General features: G+C 46.2%; 1 protein-coding gene across 1 annotated transcript in view; it reads left to right on the top strand.

The window, feature by feature from the left end:
• Window positions 1–18,235, top strand: part of KDM5A (lysine demethylase 5A) — an 84,798-nt gene extending 66,563 nt beyond the window's left edge. The window contains 7 exon segments of the mRNA XM_040436417.1: window positions 7,359–7,511; window positions 8,821–9,372; window positions 9,811–9,954; window positions 11,434–11,593; window positions 14,786–15,006; window positions 15,087–15,497; window positions 17,400–18,235. Of these exon segments, the coding sequence (XP_040292351.1) occupies window positions 7,359–7,511; window positions 8,821–9,372; window positions 9,811–9,954; window positions 11,434–11,593; window positions 14,786–15,006; window positions 15,087–15,497; window positions 17,400–17,621 (1,863 nt within the window). The 3' untranslated portion in view covers window positions 17,622–18,235.
• The last annotated feature ends 2,444 nt before the right edge of the window (window positions 18,236–20,679 follow it).

Genomic DNA, 20,679 nt, shown 5'->3' with positions numbered 1-20,679 from the left:
GTTCGGCCTCTTGGGTTTCCAGAAGGTCCGTGCATAGGGTTGACGGACTCCAGGGTGGTTTTCCTCCGCTTTATCAGATTGGCTATTGCTGAGGTTACCGCACCAAGGGCAGGATTCTGCCTTTGGTGTCACCATTCATTTCTCCAGAGCGGTCGGTGCCTCCTGGGCCGGAGGCATTGGGCTTCGGCCATGCATTTGGGCAAGGCGGGCACAGGTCTTCCTTGCACGCCTTACCGAGTTCTACAGGGTGCATACTCTGGCAGATGCTGCCTTGGCCCGCCTGGGTCTGCAGGCGGCAGTTCATTGATGCCTTTCGGGTGCTTCACCTTGGAGCTGTGGTCCCTACCCTTTTGGACTGCTTTTGAACGTCCCAAGGTCTTCTGTGTCCCCCAAGGAAACTGGGCGAGAAAACGAGATTTTTGTATAACTTACCAGTAAAATCTCTTTCCTTGGGGGACACAGCACCCACCCATTCACTGTTTTCTCTGCACGGTTTCCGAGTTTTTGTTACCCGTTGGGTAGTTGGCTTGTTGGTTCCTTGTTGGACTTTGCCTTTTCTCACTGCTTGGACACGCAACTGGCAGTCTCTCTCTCCAGGCTGAGGGTATAGCTGTGGAGGAGGGGCTTAACAGTTTTCACTTAGTGTCACGCCTCCTATGGAGATGAGCTATACCCAAGGTCTTCTGTGTCCCCCAAGGAAAGAGCGAGAAAGAGATTTTACTGGTAAGTTATACAAAAATCTCGTTTTTAGCTTAGTGTCGTAGGAGGCAGGGTGGCTCTTGTGATTTTTTTTTTTTTTTTTTTTTTATATATATATATATATATATATATATATGTATATATATATTTTTTTTACAGGTTTCTGGAGGGGACACAGAGTCGCAGGGCTTCTCTGTCTCCCTGGGAGGCTGGCCGGTGTTGGTTGTCCCACCGCCTTGCCTCCCCCAACAAGACAAGTGGACCAGGGCAGCCTAGCTCCCCTGCTTCCCGCCAGCAAGAGGGCCACCTGCTCCAAACCCTTTACTGCCTGGTCCCCTGCCACTTCGGTGCCAGCGGCTGTAGAGGTGGCACTGCTGGTCTGACAAGGAAGGGTGAAGATCACAGATGAAGACAGGTGAGTATGTTACCGCCGGCAGACCTTCCTCCCTTTCTACTACTCGCAAGCCCCAGAACAGACCTGGAGAGGGGGTAGCTTCCTGGCCTAATTTCGGGGGAGTTAACTGCCGCCGCGCGCAGGCGGCGCTCGGACATCGTTAATTCTCGGCCGGGGTACTTTTGGACACGGGCGTCCCATTCTGCGTCCCTCCTGGAGGCATGGTGGCACTAAATTTTATTTCGTATGGGCGCATCGGAGCTTCCGTGTGCAACAGAGCGGACATTCAGGGGCCGTGGCTTGAGGTAACTCACTCCAGTCATGCTCCTCAGCGTCCGGAGGGGGAGGAACCATCTTTCCCGCCGCAACAGTGTTCCTCCCCTTTTCTGCCATTTCTGGTAGGACTTTCGCTACCTTCTCCAGCGTAGAGTAGCTGTGGCACACATGTCTGAACCGGCCAATACCTCCCCTCAGGCCACCTGCAGGGCCACCTACTATGCCTGCACTTCGTGCAGGGAAAAATTCCCTCGTGGACAGGCAACATCTCTATGTTCTGCATGCCATGCGCCCGCACAGAGCCATCCCTCCCCTCTACGGCCCACAGAAGTACAGGACCATTCTGGCTGTGTGGAACCTGACTGGGCAAAGGCCCTGTCCCGGGCAGTGGAAGACCTTTCTAAAATCTCCCCCTCCACCCTTTCTCTAATGGGTCATTTGGTTGAGAAATCGCCACCGGTACAGTCTACACAGTCTCATGGCGTACAATCTCTCTCCCCCCCCCCCCCCCCCCCCTCCTCCCGGTTCCTGATCACAGGCGTCCTCCCTCTTAGGTGACACGCTGTCTGAGGGGGGGATTGTGGATTCGGATGCGGAGATGAATCCGGAGCAAACTTCCCAGATTGCATTCATGGTGGATAGTCTAGTATCTGCTATCCATGACACTTTCCAGGTACAAGAGGACCTTCCCTCCACCAGCCACCAGGGGGTGTCATTTCTGCATGCGAAGCAGGCCCCTAAATCTCTCCCCTTGCACGACGACTTTTGTGGTTGTAGCAAAAGCTTGGGACCAGCCAGGTCTGCGCTTCCTGGTTCCGAAGCGGCTGGATCTGCTCTATCCTTTTTCAGCTGAATGTGTTGAAAAATTGACCTCTCCTCCGAAAGTGGACCCACCGGTCGCTCGCCTAGCGAAAAACACTGCTATTCCGTGGCAGATGGCTCCTCTCTCCAAGACCCGGTGGACCAGCGCATTGAATCGCTTTCCAAGTCTGTATTTGCGGCCAGTGGATCGGCCCTGCGACCCATTTTTGCCTCTGCGTGTGTGGCCAAGGCGGTCTCGGAGTGGGCCCTCCGTTTACACCAAGACCTGGCGACAGATCTCCCAACTGCGGAGCTCCAATCTATGGTGGTCCAAATCTCTCAGGCAGGGAAGTACCTGTGCGAGGCGGCTTTGGACGCTGGTACTATGGTCGCGCGCTCTTCGGGTCTTGCAGTCTCTATTAGCCGGGAACTCTGGCTTAACGTTTGGGCGGCAGATTCCTCCTCTAAGCACTCGCTTTCGAGCCTCCCTTTTACCGGGTCTCGACTCTTTGGTTCCCGGCTCGAAGAGATTATATGGGAAGTGATGGGTGGTAAGAGCACACATCTTCCACAACCCAAGGCGAAACGTTCTTTTCGTCCTAGAGCTTCTTCCTCCCGTTATCAGTCCTTTCAGCGGTTCTCTGGCACCTGTCCGGCAGCTACCTCTGCAGCCAGACCACCCACACAGGACCAGCATCAAAAGCCATCCTTTAAGCCCCAGCCGGCCTGGCATTCGCGGGCTCAGCCACTACGTTCCTCTTCCAGAAAACAGTCTTCTGCATGAAGGTGTACCCCCCCCCCCCTTCCTCACGGGAGGGGGGGGGTCGTCTCCTCCTCCTCTTTCAGGAGATCTGGCGAGCTCAGATCTCGGACGCATGGACACTTGAGGTTGTTACCTCGGGTTACAAAATAGTATTCAAGTCCATCCCTCCCAACTGTTTTTTCCTCTCACAATCCCCCAGGGATACAGTTCGGGCTGCGGCATTCTTTCAGGCAGTCCAATCCCTTCTCACACGGGGGGTGATAACTCCGCTGCTAGAGGAAAGGTGCCGCTATAGGAAAGGTTTGCAGATTTTTATTCAAACCAGTTTGTAGTTCCCAAAAAAGAGGGCGAAGTCCGTCCGGTGCTGGACCTCAAGGTGGTAAACCCCTTCCTCTGGATTAAACGGTTCAGGATGGAGTCCCTTCGCTCCGTGGTTGCTTCTTTGGTCCAAGGGGAATTCATGACGTCCTTAGACATTCAGGACGCCTACCCGCACGTCCCCATCGCAGCCGTTCACCAACGGTTTCTTCGTTTCGCTGTTCAGTCGTGCCATTACCAATTCGTCGGCCTGGCGACAGCTCCGCGGGTATTCGCGAAGGTACTCGATCCCCTCCTGGGCCTTCTGCGGTCCAGAGGCATTACTCTTCTCCCTTAACTGGACGACATTCTGATCAAGGCTCCGACCATCGCTCAGTGCGAGGAAAATCTTTGGATCCCCCTGGACTCTCTCTTCCGCTTCGGCTGGATAGCGAATCTGCGGAAATCCTCCCTCAATCCGTCCACCCACGTCATGCTGGATTCGGGCGCGGCATTGGTACGCCTACCACAGGACAAGAGACTGGACATCCAGCGGTCGGTGCGTCTGCTACTCCGGCGTCGCAGTACGTCTATCTGCAATTGTATGCGGGTACTGGGGGCGATGGTGGCCTCCTTCGAGGCAGTCCCATTCGCTCAGTTCCACACCAGGTCCTTTCAGTGTGCCATTTTGTCCTCTTGTGACAAATTTCCGATTCACTGGATCGGGAGATTCACCTGTCTCGGCAGGTGGATTGCACCTGGATATGAAGAAATCCTTTCTCCCAGTCACATGGATGGTTATTACAACCAACGCCAGTCTTCACAGTTGGGGCGGAGTCTTCACCACCCGGACGGCCCAGGGCTTTTGGTCTCAATCGGAGTCCAAACTGCCCATCAACATCTTGGAGCTCCGGGCCATTTATCTATCCCTTCGCCATTGGACTTCCCTCCTGCAGGGCCGTCCGATCAGAGTGCAGTTGGACAATGCCACTGCGGTGGCTTATATCAACCACCCAGGGGGGACCCACAGCATGGCGGTGAAGGAATCCGTGATGATCCTGCAGTGGGCGGAAGACCACGTTCAGGTGATATCTGCGGTCCACATTCCGGGAGTGGACAATTGGAGGGCGGATTTTCTCAGCTGGACGACTGTGGACCCGGGGGAGTGGTCTTTCCATCAGGAGGTGTTCAAGGCTCTCTGTCTCCGGTGGGGACATCCAGGCTCAATCACAAGCTCCCGTGCTTCTTCTTCTCTCGCGCAAGGGATCCCGAGGCAAACTGCGTGGATGCTCTCGTGGCGCCATGGGACAACTTCTCGTTCCTGTACGTCTTCCCACCCTTACCTCTCCTGCCCTGGATTCTGCACAGAATCAGGATGGAGAACATCCAGGCTGAATGCTCCAGACTTGCCTCGCTGAGCCTGGTATTCAGAGCTCATTCTTCTAGAGGACGCGCAGTGGCCTCTTCCACTGAGGGCCGACCTTCTTTCACAAGGTCCAGTCTTCCACCAGAATTTGAATACACTACGTTTAACGGCGTGGCAATTAAAACCTTTTATTTTGAGACAGAAGGGTTTCTCTGATACAGTCATTTGGACTATGATTAGAGCCAGGAAACCCTCCTCATCCAAGATTTATTACAGGACTTGGAAGTCCTTCCTGCACTTCTGTGAGGAGCGCGATTCCTACCTAATATTCTGGCATTTCTGCAGTCCGGATTGGAGCTGGGTCTGGCGCTTAGTTTGTTGAAAGGACAGGTCTCTGCCCTGTCCATTTTTTTTTCCGGAGGCCCCTGGCCGGGTTAGGTTCGATCAAGACCTTTATGCAGGGGGTGGCTCACACAGTGCCTCCTTATCGTCCCCCCTTGCATTCTTGGGACCTGAACTTAGTTCACTCCGCTCCATTTTAAACCTCTGAGAGAGGTCTCCCTTCGCTTGCTCTCCTGGAAAGTGGCCTTTTTAGTGGCCATCACATCTATCCGGAGGGTTTCAGAACTGGCGGCGCTTTCTTGCAAGGAGCCCTTCTTGGTGCTCCATCAGGATAAAGTGGTGCTTCGCCCAGTGCCATCTTTTCTACCTAAGGTAGTATCAGCTTTTTACGTTAACGAGGACATTGTTCTGCCCTCGTTTTGTCTGCAGCCTTCTCATCCGAGGGAGGTCTTGCTCCATCGTCTGGATGTGGTGCGGGCTTTGAAGACTTACCTGTAAGTCGTGGCCCCCCTTTCGGCGCACGGACACTTTGTTGTCCCAGAGGGTCCTCGTAAGGGTTTGGCGGCCTCCAAGGTGACGATTGCCCGTGGATTCGATCGGCAATTGCCGAGGCTTATCACTCCAGGGACAAGGTGCCTCCTCCTGGGATCACGGATCACTCTACCAGAGCGGTCGGGGCTTCTTGGGCTCACCTACACCACGCTTCTGCATCCCAATTGTGTAAGGCGGCGACCTGGTCCTCCTTGCACACCTTTACAAAATGTTACCGGGTGCATTCTTTGGCCTCGGCGGATGCTGCTCTCGGCCGCAGGGTCTTGCAGGCCACAGTGTAGTGACTTCCATGAGGGAGTTGCTTTCTTGGGGGGTTTTGCCTTCCCTCCCTGGGAACTGCTTTAGGACTTCCCACGGTCCTGTGTCCCCCTATGATATGAGCGAGAAAATGAGATTTTTGTGAACTCACCTGTAAAATTTATATCTCGCTTTATTCATTGGGGGACACAGCACCCACCCAATATTCTTAGTGCGGCATGTGGGGTCCATGGGTTGCCAGTTGGGACCTTGTTTTTGGTTTGATCTTATGGCAGTGTGCAGTTCTTGTTTGGTTTTCAGTTTAATTTCTGCTTCTCCTACTGCTGGTGCACAAACTGATATGCTCTCCAGGCTGGAGGGGGTATAGCTGGCAGGGGAGGAGCTAACAGTTTTCAACCTAGTGTCGCCTCCTAGTGGCAGCAGCAAGCTATACCCACGGTCCTGTGCCCACCAATGAATAAAGCGAGAGAGATTTTACAGGTGAGTTCACACAAATCTAATTTTTCGAGTTTCACCAGTATATGGACTCGGACTCATACCTGGTTTGCTGCAAGTTGTGGCTTAAAGTCACTAATCATCTTAAAGGGATTCTTTCTCCAGGATTATGCCTATAGAGGCGTTCATATGTGCAGTTCAGTCTCTTTCAACTTGTTTTAAATATACTTGTGTTACTGCCATCAATGATTTATTTATATGCTAATTACCTTTATAATTAGCCCAAGGGGCTGTCCCTTTTGCTGTTGGAGCCCAGCCACACCCCTTCTCCTGGAGCCCAGCACCACCCCACATGCAAAAACGCCCTCCTTCGAGCACGGTCTTCTTTCCCTGTGCTGGCAGCAGCCTCGGGAAATGCATGTGTGCATGCACATGCGCAGTATTACAGCAGTAGACGTCGGTACTGGAAGGAGGGCATTTTTGGATGTGAGGTGGTGCTGGGCTCCAGGGAGAAGGGGCACGCCAGGACTCCAACAGCGGTAGGGATAGCCCCTTGGGCTCCTTAGGAAGGTAATTAGCGTATGAATAGATTTTTTTTATTTTAATATTATATATATATATATATATATATATATATATATATATATATATATATATATATAAATATTAAAATAAAAAAAATCTATTCATACGCTAATTACCTTCCTAAGGAGCCCAAGGGGCTATCCCTACCGCTGTTGGAGTCCTGGCGTGCCCCTTCTCCCTGGAGCCCAGCACCACCTCACATCCAAAAATGCCCTCCTTCCAGTACCGACGTCTACTGCTGTAATACTGCGCATGTGCATGCACACATGCATTTCCCGAGGCTGCTGCCAGCACAGGGAAAGAAGACCGTGCTCGAAGGAGGGCGTTTTTGCATGTGGGGTGGTGCTGGGCTCCAGGAGAAGGGGCGTGGCTGGACAGCCCCTTGGGCTAATTATAAAGGTAATTAGCATATAAATAAATCATTGATGGCAGTAACACAAGTATATTTAAAACCTGCTGAAAGAGAGCTAATTGCACATATGAACGCCTCTATAGGCAGAATCCTGGTGACAGAATCCTTTTAAAATGTAAACATCCTTGTTAGATCACATTTTAACACATAATTAATTATATTCTCTTGGCTTTCTTAGGTGCTCAGCCCCCGTAGCGACATTGGAGTTTATGGAAGTGGTCGTAATAAGAGGAAGAAAGTCAAAGAGCTGATAGAAGAGAAAGACTTGGATCTGGATTCTATGAGTGAACTAGAAGAGTCTCATGAGGAACCACGAGACACTGCCTCTGTGGTAATGAAGTCTAGAAACACAATAGCCCATGTAAATGTTTTATATATGGGGCACAGTTATTGTTTTTAGACCGGAGATATTAATGGCTGGGACAATTCATTTAGTCTTATGGTGTTTTACTTCAATGTTGTAAGGACATGGAGGCATGAACAACTGGATCATTTTAAAGAAATAAATCTGCTATTATTTCGGTGGATTTTATAGATTAGCAAAATTTAGATGACATTGATACATCCACATCAGAGACCATCTATGAAATGTATAATAGGATAGGAGACCTTTTTGGGGTGAATTCACATACGCAGGTAAAATCTGCCACTGATTAAGCCCCCATGCACACGACCATATGTGTTTTGCTGTCCGCAAAACATGAAAACCGGCCGCGTGCATGCCGCCATTTTTTCCCCTTCTATAGAAATGTCAGATCCTCGTCCACAAAATCGACAAGAATAGGTCATGGTCTATCTTTTTTGTGGGCTGGCAGAACGGACGTACACATGTGGACAGCACAGTTTTGCAGCCCCATTAAAATGAATGGTTCCCCAGCCGATTTGCAAAAATACAGTTGTGTGCATTAGGCCTAAGGCATGTGGATGAGAGCTTACAAATTCCATCCACATGCTGCATACATTTATCACACAGAAAGGCAAACATATTCCTTATCTTGCGGATCTGAACACTTTCAGTGTAGCAGGGGTGAAATACATGGTAGTTTGGTACATAACCTGCATGTAACGTGCAGATATTGTCATGGCTTAGTGGCACAAATGTCTTGCTGCATTAGGACATACCCTTCAAGAGGACCTATTGGATTTCCCAACATGTTTGTTTTAGGAAAGACATGTTTTCCAGATCAAATAATAATTCTATGTGTTACCAGTTTGCAGTGTGTCTCTACACAATCTGACTGCATAGGAACTCACACAGTTTGACAGTGGGAAATGCTAACACTCAGTTGTCAATGTATTCCTGAATTTATGGGAGGAATAACAAAGGAATGGTGCTTTGCAGGGTTCTAAGAAAATATACCCCATAGTGACCATTTTGTGCAACATACAAGTCAGTAGAGCTGACTGATGCTCTTTATAAGGAGGAATGTGCATTCATTGACTACTGCAAGAGTTGGGACCTAGTCTTCATGTGTGATTGCCAGTAACTTGATCTACCATGAGCAGCAGCATTACAATCGATGGTTGATCTGTGATATATGTAACATGGGCTTCAAAAGAAGGCGATTGAATGCTGAGATTTATTATAAATTATTTATGTAGGAAGGATCCTTCATTATATCTCTTGTCTTCCGATACAGGTTGCATTATTTAAGGATTTGGAGCACAAGGAGGTAGATTGTATGCGTTCGTTGCGGGCTGCTAATCTGGCCAAGATGGCAATGGTGGATCGTATCGAGGAGGTTCGGTTCTGCATCTGCCGAAAAGCTGCCAGCGGCTTTATGTTACAGTGTGAGCTGTGCAAGGACTGGTTCCACAGCACATGCGTGCCTCTGCCCAAAACCAGTACCCAGAAAAAAGGCACTAGTTGGCAATCAAAGGACGTCAAGTTTCTGTGTACGCAGTGCATGCGTTCTCGGCGGCCAAGGTTAGAGACTATTCTCTCACTGCTGGTGTCACTACAGAAACTACCAGTGAGGCTGCCTGAAGGGGAAGCATTACAGTGCTTGACAGAACGTGCCATGAGCTGGCAGGACCGGGCACGGCAATCGCTGGCCACAGAAGAACTCTCTTGTGCCCTGGCCAAGCTTTCTGTATTGAGCCAGCGTATGGTGGAGCAAGCAGCAAGGGAAAAGACTGAAAAGATCATTAGTGCGGAGCTACAGAAAGCTGCAGCTAACCCTGATCTGCAGGTGAGCACCATAAAAGGGGATATCTGAGTGAAGGTTTTAAAAAAGTTACACTTCTGAACCCTCATTAGTTCCAACTCTGCGGCTCCAAAGTTCCCTGCTGCTGCTGCAACCATGACATCATGTTTCTGACAACGGCGATGACGTGCCTGTATACCACATGTGACTGCTGCAGCCATTTACTGGCTACAGTGGTATACAGCACAAGAGGCGGTATTCTTGGCTGAGGCAGTCACTTATATGGGCAGGTCACCACTGCTGTCATAAAAAAGTCTGGCAGGGAGGGGGTTGGGATGGTGAGTATTGTTGTTTTTTTGTTTTTTATAATTATTTTAATGCCTCACTGTCTTCTTGAGTGGCGTTATTTTCGGAGTGTACCCAATTAGATCTCATTAGTTTCTCTAAAATGTGTCTCTCCCCCCCCCCACTTTCATCTTGTAGGGTCACCTGCCCATATTCCAGCAAGGTTCCTTTAGTCGAGGAATGTCCAGCGTGGCTTCTTCTCCACAACCACCTTTAGACTACGATGATGAGGAGACTGACTCTGACGAGGATATCAGAGAGACATACGGTTATGATGTAAAGGTAGTAAGCAACATGGTAAACACATTAAAGAAAATATCTCTTTTCCTTTTAATGTCTGTGAATATTTTGAACACTGATCAGTGGTAATATATGTTGGGTAACTTGGCCTACTTTGGTGTGATCTTAAAGGGATTCTGTCAGCTTGGTTTAGCCTATAGAGCTGTGTACATGCGCTGCTAGATCACCACTAGCACGTCCACAATATACATTCCCCATAGCTCTGAGTGCTTTTATTCAGTCAAAAAAACGATTATATATATACAGCATGTACACAGCTCTATAGGCTAAAACTAGCTGAAAAAATCCCTTTAACTTATGTACTCGTCACTTTCAGAGCTGCAATCAGAATTCTCCCTGGCTGCTGCTTATTTCTGACCTCACATTTCCCAGGATCTTTTGCTGATTAAAGATGATATCACTTTGGTTAGAGATCCAGCCTCTGGAACCACTACCTATCCTGGGAAAGCAGAGCCACAGCACTGGTGTAGTGCTCTGCCCTCTTCTATGTTTTATTTTTATTTTTCTATAAAGCAGCACCTCTGCCATCTGGCTGTGCAGGGATCTGCAGCCAGTCCCATTCAATTGATTGGTGCTGTGCTGCAGTTCCCTGCATAGTAGTTAACCAGGGCACAGCTATAAATGGAAAAACTGTGACTACTAGTCCCATGTTTCTCGTGATCCAACCGGAAGTTGGACCCCCACCAATTTCAATTGTATAACCTAGCAATATGCCATAATTTTTTAAGATCCGAATACCTTTTTAAGGCTAGAGCTGCACTGACTTATGGATTTCTGGTCATTGACCTCATTTGACACAACCTTAAAGGGAATCTGTCAGCAGATATTTGAGCCACCAAACTGCTGGAAGTGATACACATGCCATTTGAATGTATTTACATTGCCAATCGTAGTGCACTGAAAAAAGAGAAAATAGAGTTTTATTACCTCATAGACCACATGCTAATTATGAGGAAAGTTTCCACTGGGCATTCCGGAAACCCTTAGGGCTGTTTCACACGAGCGGATGCCGTGCGTGACATCCGCTCCGTGAATGACAGCCAAGACCCGATGCAGACTGCAGAGGCACGGAGCATTAACATGATTGATAATGCTCCGTGCCTCTCTGTGACCTTTTTACTACGAAATTACTACGAAATCACAGTGACCACTTTATCTCACTGTGATGGCACCTGCTCAGCATCCACTGTACATGTACAGCGGATGTCAGGAAGGGGTTAAAATATACTTGGTGTGCTCCCAGGTACTGAACAGGCATATATTTAGGGATTATACAATGAGTGGCCCAGATTTCAGGTGGGGTGCCACCATATTTTATTCCCTACCCCTTATGCTACAACAAGCAGCCGCTTCCAACTTGTCTGGATGTAGAGTATTATTAGGAATTTGGGGAATGTCACTAATGTGAGGGATGTTTCATGTTGGTTTATCACAGTTATAATCTTCCCTCCTATTTTCCAGGACACTGGTAGTGTCAAGTCCTCCAGCAGCTTAGAACCCAACCTATTCTGTGACGAGGAGATACCAATCAAGTCGGAAGAAGTTGTCAGTCACATGTGGACCACTCCATCCTTCTGTACAGAGCATGCATACTCCTCCGCCTCCAAGAGCTGTGTGCAAAGTAAGAATGGAACACAAAATTGTACTTTGGGTTAACCTATGGCAGGGATGCTCAACCTGCGGCCCCCTCAGCTGTTGTGAAACTACAATTCCCACCATGCCCTGCTGCAGGTTGATAGCTGTAGGCTGTCAGGGCATGCTTGGAGTTGTAGTTTTGCAACAGCTGGAGGGTTGCCGGTTGAGCATCCCTGACCTATGATATGTTCTACAATTCAGAACAAAAGTGGTCCCCATATTCAGGGACTCTTCTTGCTGTCAATAAATGGAAACCTTGTTTACATGCCCAAGATTGAAAACCTTGTTGAGCTAGTCCTGCTCACGCTGCAGTGTTTGTTATATTGTGTTATCGTAGGTAAGAGTTCTCCATCTGGAGTCCAGCACAGAGCAGAGATTTGTGCCACCACTGTGTTATGCTCAAAGTAGCTTGCCTGCACTGATTGAGACCAAATGGGGCAGGGTCAACCCAGGTATTCATCCTCTGAATGTAAACAAGAATTACCTTCTCTGGCAGCAAGCAGAGTTCTTGTAAATGTTAGCAAGTGAAACGCAACTGAAGACATTTAAAGGAGTTCTCCAGGCCTGTACCAGAAAAGCCTCTTTCAGCTAACCTCTGGAGAGACACTTTGTGCAATACTTACCTTTCATCGTTCTGCTGATCCTGCTATCCCAGCTGTGATCATGTGAGCCCCTGACTGGCTGTAGTCTCTTCCTCTGACATTGCCACTGTAGGTGCTCCTCTTTCTTCCTGTTCAACTACATCTACATTATGCAGCTGAACAGAAAGAAATAGGAGAGCATCTGGTAGCAGTTATCAGAGGAAGAGCCTACAGCCAGTCCGGCATTCATGTGGTCCCGGCCAGGATAGCAGAATGTGTGGAGCAGAGGAAGAGCAAGTACTGCTCTAAGTGTCTTCTCTACACAGGTTAGCCGAAAGTGGCTTTTTAGGTGGCTTTTTAGGGCCTGGAGACCCCCTTTAAGAAAACTGCTGTAGGGTAGAAGCGGAGTAGTTGTCCAAGGAAATCAGAGTTGCAGTATGTTTCATTATATTGCTTAAAGGGATTTTCTGGGATTACTGTGGTTCTTAATAGATATATTCATGTAGTTTCTTACCTCGTGTACATCTTCCCCATGCTTTTTTTTTTCAATCTGGACTCTCCTGACCTGTTTTCACAATGTAAACAAATCCTTGTCCTTTGTCTACATCCTGTATGTAGCACTTCCCGTTGCTGTATCCAACCAAACCCATGATGCACTTGTCCTTTCTCTGCCACAGGTGCAGCACCAACCCTAAAAACACCCAGCTACTTTATAGCTCCACCCAGCTAGTTAGACACTCCCCTAACACTGCTCCTGTTGCTGCCTTGCCACACACATGGACATAACATCACAGGAAATAAGGAAGAGCTGCATGGCAAATCCCGGGGCCCACTTAGGTCTATGCAGAAGATCGCTGTACAGTAGGGAATCCCACAGTGTTACTGAAGAGTTTGGTCCCAGCTTAGGAGAAGTCAGTGCTATGAACGTGAAGGGGGTATCCCCAAGCACTGTACTTAGGGACACCCAGTGTATTTAAGTCTAATTTAGCCTCTGTTTCAGAAATGTTTCTGCCGGGATTTGAACTCGCAACCTTTTACATTAGAGGCAAGAACCTTAACCACTGAGCTATAAAGCTCAATGACAAACTGTGCCTGAAAAACCTCATAGTAGTTTCTCATGTATTAGGTATTCATATACAGCAGAAGTGGCAATATATATATTTGTAATTGTAAAAAAATGTATGGCACAAAATAAATATGTAATTACAAAAAAAAAAATTATAAATTTATATATATATATATATATATATATATATATATATATATATATATATATATATATATATATATATATATATAAATTTTTTTAGATATATATAACGAAGAAGTAGGACTGCACTCCAAAATAGTGATAAAACCAGCAGTAATTTATTCACCCATATTATGGCAAGTCTTGCCACTGGACTATTTATTTATTTATATATATATATATATATATAATAAAAAAAATCATACTTCTGATATATATGAATGCATAATATGTGGTAACTACTACTGAGGTTTCTAGCTATAATATATTTACATATATTATAAATATATAATATAATATATGTAAATATATTATGGCTAAAAACCTAAAAATATATATATATATTTTAAATTTAATTTAGCCTCTATTTCTGAAATGTTTCTGCTGGGATTTGAACTCAAAAAGTAGTGCTGTATAGCAGAAGTATCATTATATATATATATATATATATATATATATATATATATATATATATATATATATATATATATATATATATATATATATATAATAAAACAAACAGCACTCCAAGTAAAAAGCAATTGGTGTTTATTCACCCATGTGGAAGGCAACGTTTCAGCTCATACAAAGAGCCTTTCTCAAGCAGAGAAAGGCTCTTTGTATGAGCTGAAACGTTGCCTTCCACATGGGTGAATAAACACCAATTGCTTTTTACTTGGAGTGCTGTCCGGTTTTCTTACCTATTGCTACGGGGTAAGCAGCTATACCCCTGGACCTAGCACCCGCCAGCTCCATTTGTCCAGTGCCGCCATCGTTTTTGTATTTTTATATATATATATATATATATATATATAATTTTTTTTTATTCATACTTCTGATATATATGAATGCATAATATGTGGGAAATTACTACTGAGGTTTTTAGCCATAATATATTTACAGCAGGTTTTTAGTAACTGCAGGTTATCATGAAGCTCTATAGCTCAGTGGTTAAGGTTCTTGACTTTAATGTAAATGGTTGTGAGTTTAAATCCCAGCAGAATCATTTAAAAAATAGAGGCTAAATAAAACTTAAATACACATGCCAACCTTTTTAATTTGTGTAACCAGTACTTTTTGTTGGGAAAGGTGGCAACCCTAACAGAAACCCCGCTCCCCTATAAAAAAAAAATGCCAGCCCTGGCTGCATGGACATGGTCATGTGACCACAGCCCAGAACGGAAGATAGAAGCAATAAAGGTAAAAGAAATATATTACAAAATTACAGCTTCAAAAATGAAAGTATGTTCATGTAGACCGGAAAACCCCTTTAAGTTTTTTGTAAATGGAAATAAGACTACTTTTAGTTGTCCTTGAATATTAGGTTTTTGTTTTTTATTTCTTAAAGCGTCAGGAACTCCCCGAAAGCAACCACGGAAGACCCCTTTGGTGCCTCGTAGCCTGGAGCCTCCTGTTCTAGAGTTATCACCAGGAGCAAAGTGTCAGCTGGAAGAGCTCATGATGTTAGGGGATCTGCTGGAGGTTTCTCTGGATGAAACACAACATATCTGGCGGATATTGCAGGCAACACATCCACCGTCGGAAGAGAGGTTCCTGCATGTTATGGAGGTAAGGATGCTCACTGTCGGGCCTTCAATACTAAGCCTGTTATTGACTTTCAGTTGAAACTCTTCATGTTGTTTCGTCAGGATGACAGCCTGGATGAGAAGCCAGTCAAAGTGAAAAGTAGGGATTCTTCTGAGAAGAAGCGCAAGAGGAAGTTGGAGCGAGCTGAGCATTTCTTAGCTGAGGGAAAACAAAGATCCAAGGAGCTAAAAAAGCTGGACAAGACCAAAAAGAAGAAGCTCAAGCTGGGACATGACAAGGCCAAGGAGCTTAGTAAACTGGCGAAAAGGCTGGCCAAGGAGGAGGAGCGCAAGAGAAAGAAAGAGAAAGCAGTCGCTGCCAAGGTTGAGCTCAACAAAGAGATCACTGAAAAGAAGCGAGAGAAGAAGGTTCTGGATATCCCATCCAAGTATGACTGGTCAGGAGCAGAAGATTCTGATGATGAGAACGCTATATGTGCAGCTCAGAATTGCCAGCGCCCTTGCAAGGACAAGGTGAGGGAGGTGTGCAGGGTAGACATTTGCTGTATCCTGTCAGTATAACTTAGCAAGTTTTTAATTATTGTGTATGGAAAGGTCTTGTCGCTTTCTTATAGACTTTAGGGGACATTAGTTGTCTCTTGTACACCAGAAAAATTGAGTAAAAAGGTGCAAAGTTTGGTGCAAGCCCCGCTTGTGCAATTTTTTTAATTTTTCATTTTTTTTTGGGGGGGAGGCTTCAGCCCCACTCCCACTTTTCCAAGGAAGTGAGTGGTGCGGGGCCAGGCATGGACAGCTCAGCACATTTATCATATCTATGCCAGGAAAGTGATGTAGTTTATACCTGAAATCTGCACCAACTTCCTGGCTGGTGTAGATTTGTGTTCCAGTGCATGGATCTACACAGATGGAACTCTTCACAATAGTGCCACATCTGATTCTTGTAAGAAATGGCCCATTTTGTGCTTTAATGGGCATCTGTCAACAGATTTGTATCTGTGAAACTGGCTGACCCGTTGCATTTGCGCTCCGCTTTCTCTGCAACTGCCGCGTCCTCTCCTCTTTGATTGACAGGGAAGCAGCAGTTGCTCCTAGACTACAGGCTCATTTGCATATATTAAAACTTTTAATTTTTCTCAGCAATGCGGGCACATATGAACATGGGACCAACACAGATCCCGTCAGCTGCCAAGTGCACATGTAATGGGTCGGCCAGTGTCATAGGTACGAATCTTCTGAGATTGCTCTCAGTGACCTAGTACTGCAAACAGCTTAGAGGTGGCTACAGTTGTACACAGTGTAAAGTATCAGTGCAGTGTCTAGAGGGTCTTCTAGAGTGGATACAATTGCAGCAAACTCTCAGCTGTGACACTTTTTAAGTCAAGACAGGTTTTCAGCCTCTTCATAGAAGAATATTTCCTTCCGCAGATATCTTGACAGTGGTGAAGAATCAAAACAAAGTATATTAGAAAATTTGAGAACTTTCTGTGTTACAGAGATTATGCTTGGTTTCACAAAACTAGTGAATCCCTTTATCAGTTTTAGGGCTCATTCACACGACCCCCACCGTGTTTTGCGGAACCGGGCCGCCCATAATGTAATTCTCTATTTTTGTCTGCAAAACAGACAAGAATAGGACATGTTCTATCTTTTTTGTGATACTACGGAACGGAGCAACAGATGCAGACAGCACTCGGAGTGCCCCATTGAAGTAAACAGCTCTGCATCCAAGCTGCAAAAGATGCGGCTCGTATGCGGACCCAAACAGCAGTTGTGTGAATGAGCAGCTCAGTAAGGCCGAATGCACATGGCAACCAATGACGCCGTGCGCTCCTGCTCTGAACAGGAATCCAGCTCGGCATACCACGGACCGCTCTCTGCCGCGGAACACGGTCGTGTGCATTCGGCCTAAAGCAGTAACCCTGTAGAGAGGGACTAGCACTTTGTAGAATGGAAGACCTGACAGTGCAGTTGTCCTGTTACTATATAGGTTCTAACAGGAAATTAGTCAGATCCTAATAATACTAGTGTAATATCTTACATACTGCATATCGCTAATAGCCTATTGCTGACTTTAAAGACTGGAAGTGGGTTGTATTAGAACAATACATCCCCCATTGTTAGCCCTCCCCTGAGCTACTTTTAGAGGCGGTCATTTCTGTAACAAGCAGCTTCTGTTCCTTGGTCTCATGGGAGCAAAATCTGCATTTAATTCTGATTTGACTGGATTTTCATGGTACAAATAATCCTCTTTTAGCTAAAAAAAAAAAGGAATAGTTTCCCACGCACCATTTCATACCGCAATTTCTGCCCTTCTTCCTTGTGTACTGTTGTCTTGACTCTACCTGCCTCCTGTGTGCGTCCTGCTTTGTACATGGCTGTTTTTACTACTGTGTGTTCTTCCCCTATTTCCCGCAGGTGGACTGGGTGCAGTGTGATGGCGGCTGTGATGAATGGTTTCACCAGGTCTGTGTCGGTGTCTCTTCTGAAATGGCCGAGAACGAGGATTACATCTGCACGAACTGTACCAGAAAGAGAGTCCCAGGACCATGCCCGCCTTACCCCCCCTGTCCCCCTACTTTGACTTTCACCGCCGGATTCCCCTTGCCTACCATTGAGGTGAAACAGGAGGTCAGCTAGCATAATGGATTTTTTTTGTTTCCCCTTCTTGGTTATCCATTTGCTCCTACTACCCTCTGCCAACTTCCTGGCAGAGTCATGTTATTAGATAGTGCCCTCAGCCTTGCACAGATCCCCATCATTGGACTACAGACAATCCGGGCTGGCATTGCTTGGTAGGAAAGATAAAACTGTATTGTCCATCAGTATCCTGTCAAGATTTCTGATCCCACCCCCAGCCGATTCATGGATTTCCCAGAAGTGACTTTTTATAATGGAAGCCCATAAACCCAGGATGTGGCAGGATGTCGCACATGGCCAGAGGGAGGGAAGTGCTTGTCCTCTCAGGTTTTAGGTGGGGTATGATTTTGTGGATGCCCTTCCTTTTCTTTCCAGGTAGGTTACAGAAGAGGATGAAGACTTATTTGCCCAAGTATTGGTGCTGGTGTCTGGATTTTTCATTACATGAAGGGTATATGACTGAACACTTCAATTTTGGCGATGGGAGGCCGAGGGTGGAGGAGATTGGTTGTCTGTGTAGGATTTGGTTTTTAGAAAATCCTGGGGAAGGTTAAAACCCATCTTCCCCTTCTTCTTTCTGTGACTACTGACTTGTATAAATAGTTTCTCTCCTATCCTCTTGTCTGGTCATCTGTATACCAAAAGATACCCTTAAAATCAAAATCCACCAGTAAATATGAGCCTTTGGGTCATCCCCTTTTGTTCCTGGGAAAGTTGGGTGAGTACCATTTTATCATTCCCTTTCTTTTTGAGGCTCTTGAATGACTAGTCTGCCTTATCCTGCAGTGAAGAGGACATGTATCCAAGCACATCTATTTTCTTCTCTGTTGACTGGGAAAGCTGGGTGGCAACCCTTGAGGAAGCTGTAATGGTGGACATAATTGTTTTCACACAGCTTTTCCAGAGATGATGAATTATAATCAGCAACTTGACCGAAAAGGACGTGATTTTATTTATGCATATGTACTGTCCACACCTAACTGTATTAAAAGCAATCAGGATGCGAGCATTGATGTGGATGTTGATTTGGATCCACACAATGTCCCCATGAAGCAGTGCACTGCTAGAGAAAGGTGCTGGAAGTGTTGTCATAGGGACATTGTCATTTTCCTGCTTTTAACAATCTTCTGGTAGTCCTTGGGAACAAGTTTCTGCACTCCGTCAGACACGTGACTGAACAGCCGACCTCCAACACTTCAATGCAAATTTCAACTGGAAAATTGTGAAAAATCTTGGAGGTTTGAGTTTGGATTTTCCAAGGCCTATCATGTCACACTCCTGCAGACCACCACTCCACCTTACAGTATCCAAACTTGACCCAATCTGATTGGACCACTGATTATATTCTATAACCCCTTTACAGATATTTCTTAAATATATAGCTTACTGCCGCAGTGTTACCCAGCTTTTCCAGACTCCTGTGTGGTAAAACTAGACCTGTGTGAACCAAGGTGTGTATTTGCGTCCCAAGCTGGTCATACACATTAGTCTTTTGTCGGTTCAACCCGTCGAGAACCGCAGGTTCGGCCGACACTCTAATGGCTGTGGGGCACTCCCGACTCTCCCCTGACATCATCAATGAATATTTTTCCTCTAACTCTCCCTCCCGGCATCCCTATACACATTCCGCTTGGCCGAACGCGCATCTGTATTCTATAGGGAGTCGGGAGAGATGGCTGTCAGCTATTGAATGATTGTAACTAAAGTCGCCATACAATCTGTAGAAAGAAAGGAAAAAAACATTTAAAGGGGGTCTGTCACCAAATTCCTCTCAATAAAACCATCTGAGGCTACTTTCACACTTGCGTTTGGTGCGGATCAGTCATGGATCTGCACAGACGGATCCGCACCGATAATACAACCGCATGCATCCAATCAGAACGGATCCGTCTTGAACACCATTAAAAGTCAATGGAGGACGGATCCGTTTTCTATTGTGCCAGATTGTGTCATAGAAAACTGATCCGTCCCCGTTGACTTACATTGTGTATCAGAACGGATCCGTTTGGCTCAGTTTAGTCAGACGGACACCAAAACGGTGCAGGCAGCGTTTTAGTGTCCGCCTCCAGAGCGGAAAGGAGACGGAACGGAGGCAAACTGATGCATTCTGACCGGATCCTTATCTATTTAGAATGCATTAGAGCAAAACTGATCCGTTTTGGACCGCTTGTGAGACCCCTGAACGGATCTCGCAAACGGAAACCAAAGCGCCAGTGTGAAAGTAGCCTTACATGGGAGAAGTACTGTTGTCAGCTGAATCCAATTGTGTTGGTCCCATCTCACTCCGTGATTGCAGAGAAAACGGGGGTGCAGCCTGTAGAAGACTGAGCAGAGCCTCTTGGTGCAATGACAATTTCCTTATTGCACCCAGGGACTAATGTTGGGTTTTCTCTGCAATCTGGCCACAGATTTAGATTTTACAATTCCTGTAACTCATCTCAGAAAGAACACGCTACATTCAGCCTCTCCAAACCCGAAATGCCTGATAACGGAACAACACCAACTGGAGAAATGACTTGAAGATTTAGTATTTGCCCTTTTTAAGATCACCCCTTTTGTGCACTAATGTGACTGCCGTGCTCTGCCCTTCTGTCAAAGATTCACTTTTATGAGTGAGTAAAAAGAAGAGGAAGCAGCCAGAGGTGATCAGACTTTAAGCGCATTCTAGACTTACGAGCCATTTACTCTGTGATCTGCTGGTCTGAGCTGGAGTTTGAAGGTAGGGAAACTGTGTGATTAATGTATGTGTTTTTCTCAAATCCTGTAGCAGAGAGTAAATTGTGCGTAACTTAATGTCATCTCATTAAAGGGGAGTTATAACTGTTTATGTAGGGAGTTAGAAATCTCTGTAATGCACTAAGGTATCAATGGAGCCCCTAGCCTGAGCTATGTCATTAGGTAAATTTAGATGTCGTTCTCCTACAACCCTTTTGTTTTTGCATTTTCACTTTTGTTCCTTCTCTTCACAGAGCCATACCTTTCTTAATTTTCCGTTCACCTAGCAGTATTTTTTGTGGGACAAGTTGTACTTTCCAATACCACCCTTTTATATGGCATA

The sequence above is a fragment of the Bufo bufo genome, chromosome 1 (assembly GCF_905171765.1).
Source record: "Bufo bufo chromosome 1, aBufBuf1.1, whole genome shotgun sequence".
Lineage (NCBI taxonomy): Eukaryota > Metazoa > Chordata > Amphibia > Anura > Bufonidae > Bufo > Bufo bufo.
This window is presented reverse-complemented; position numbering and strand designations above follow the sequence as displayed.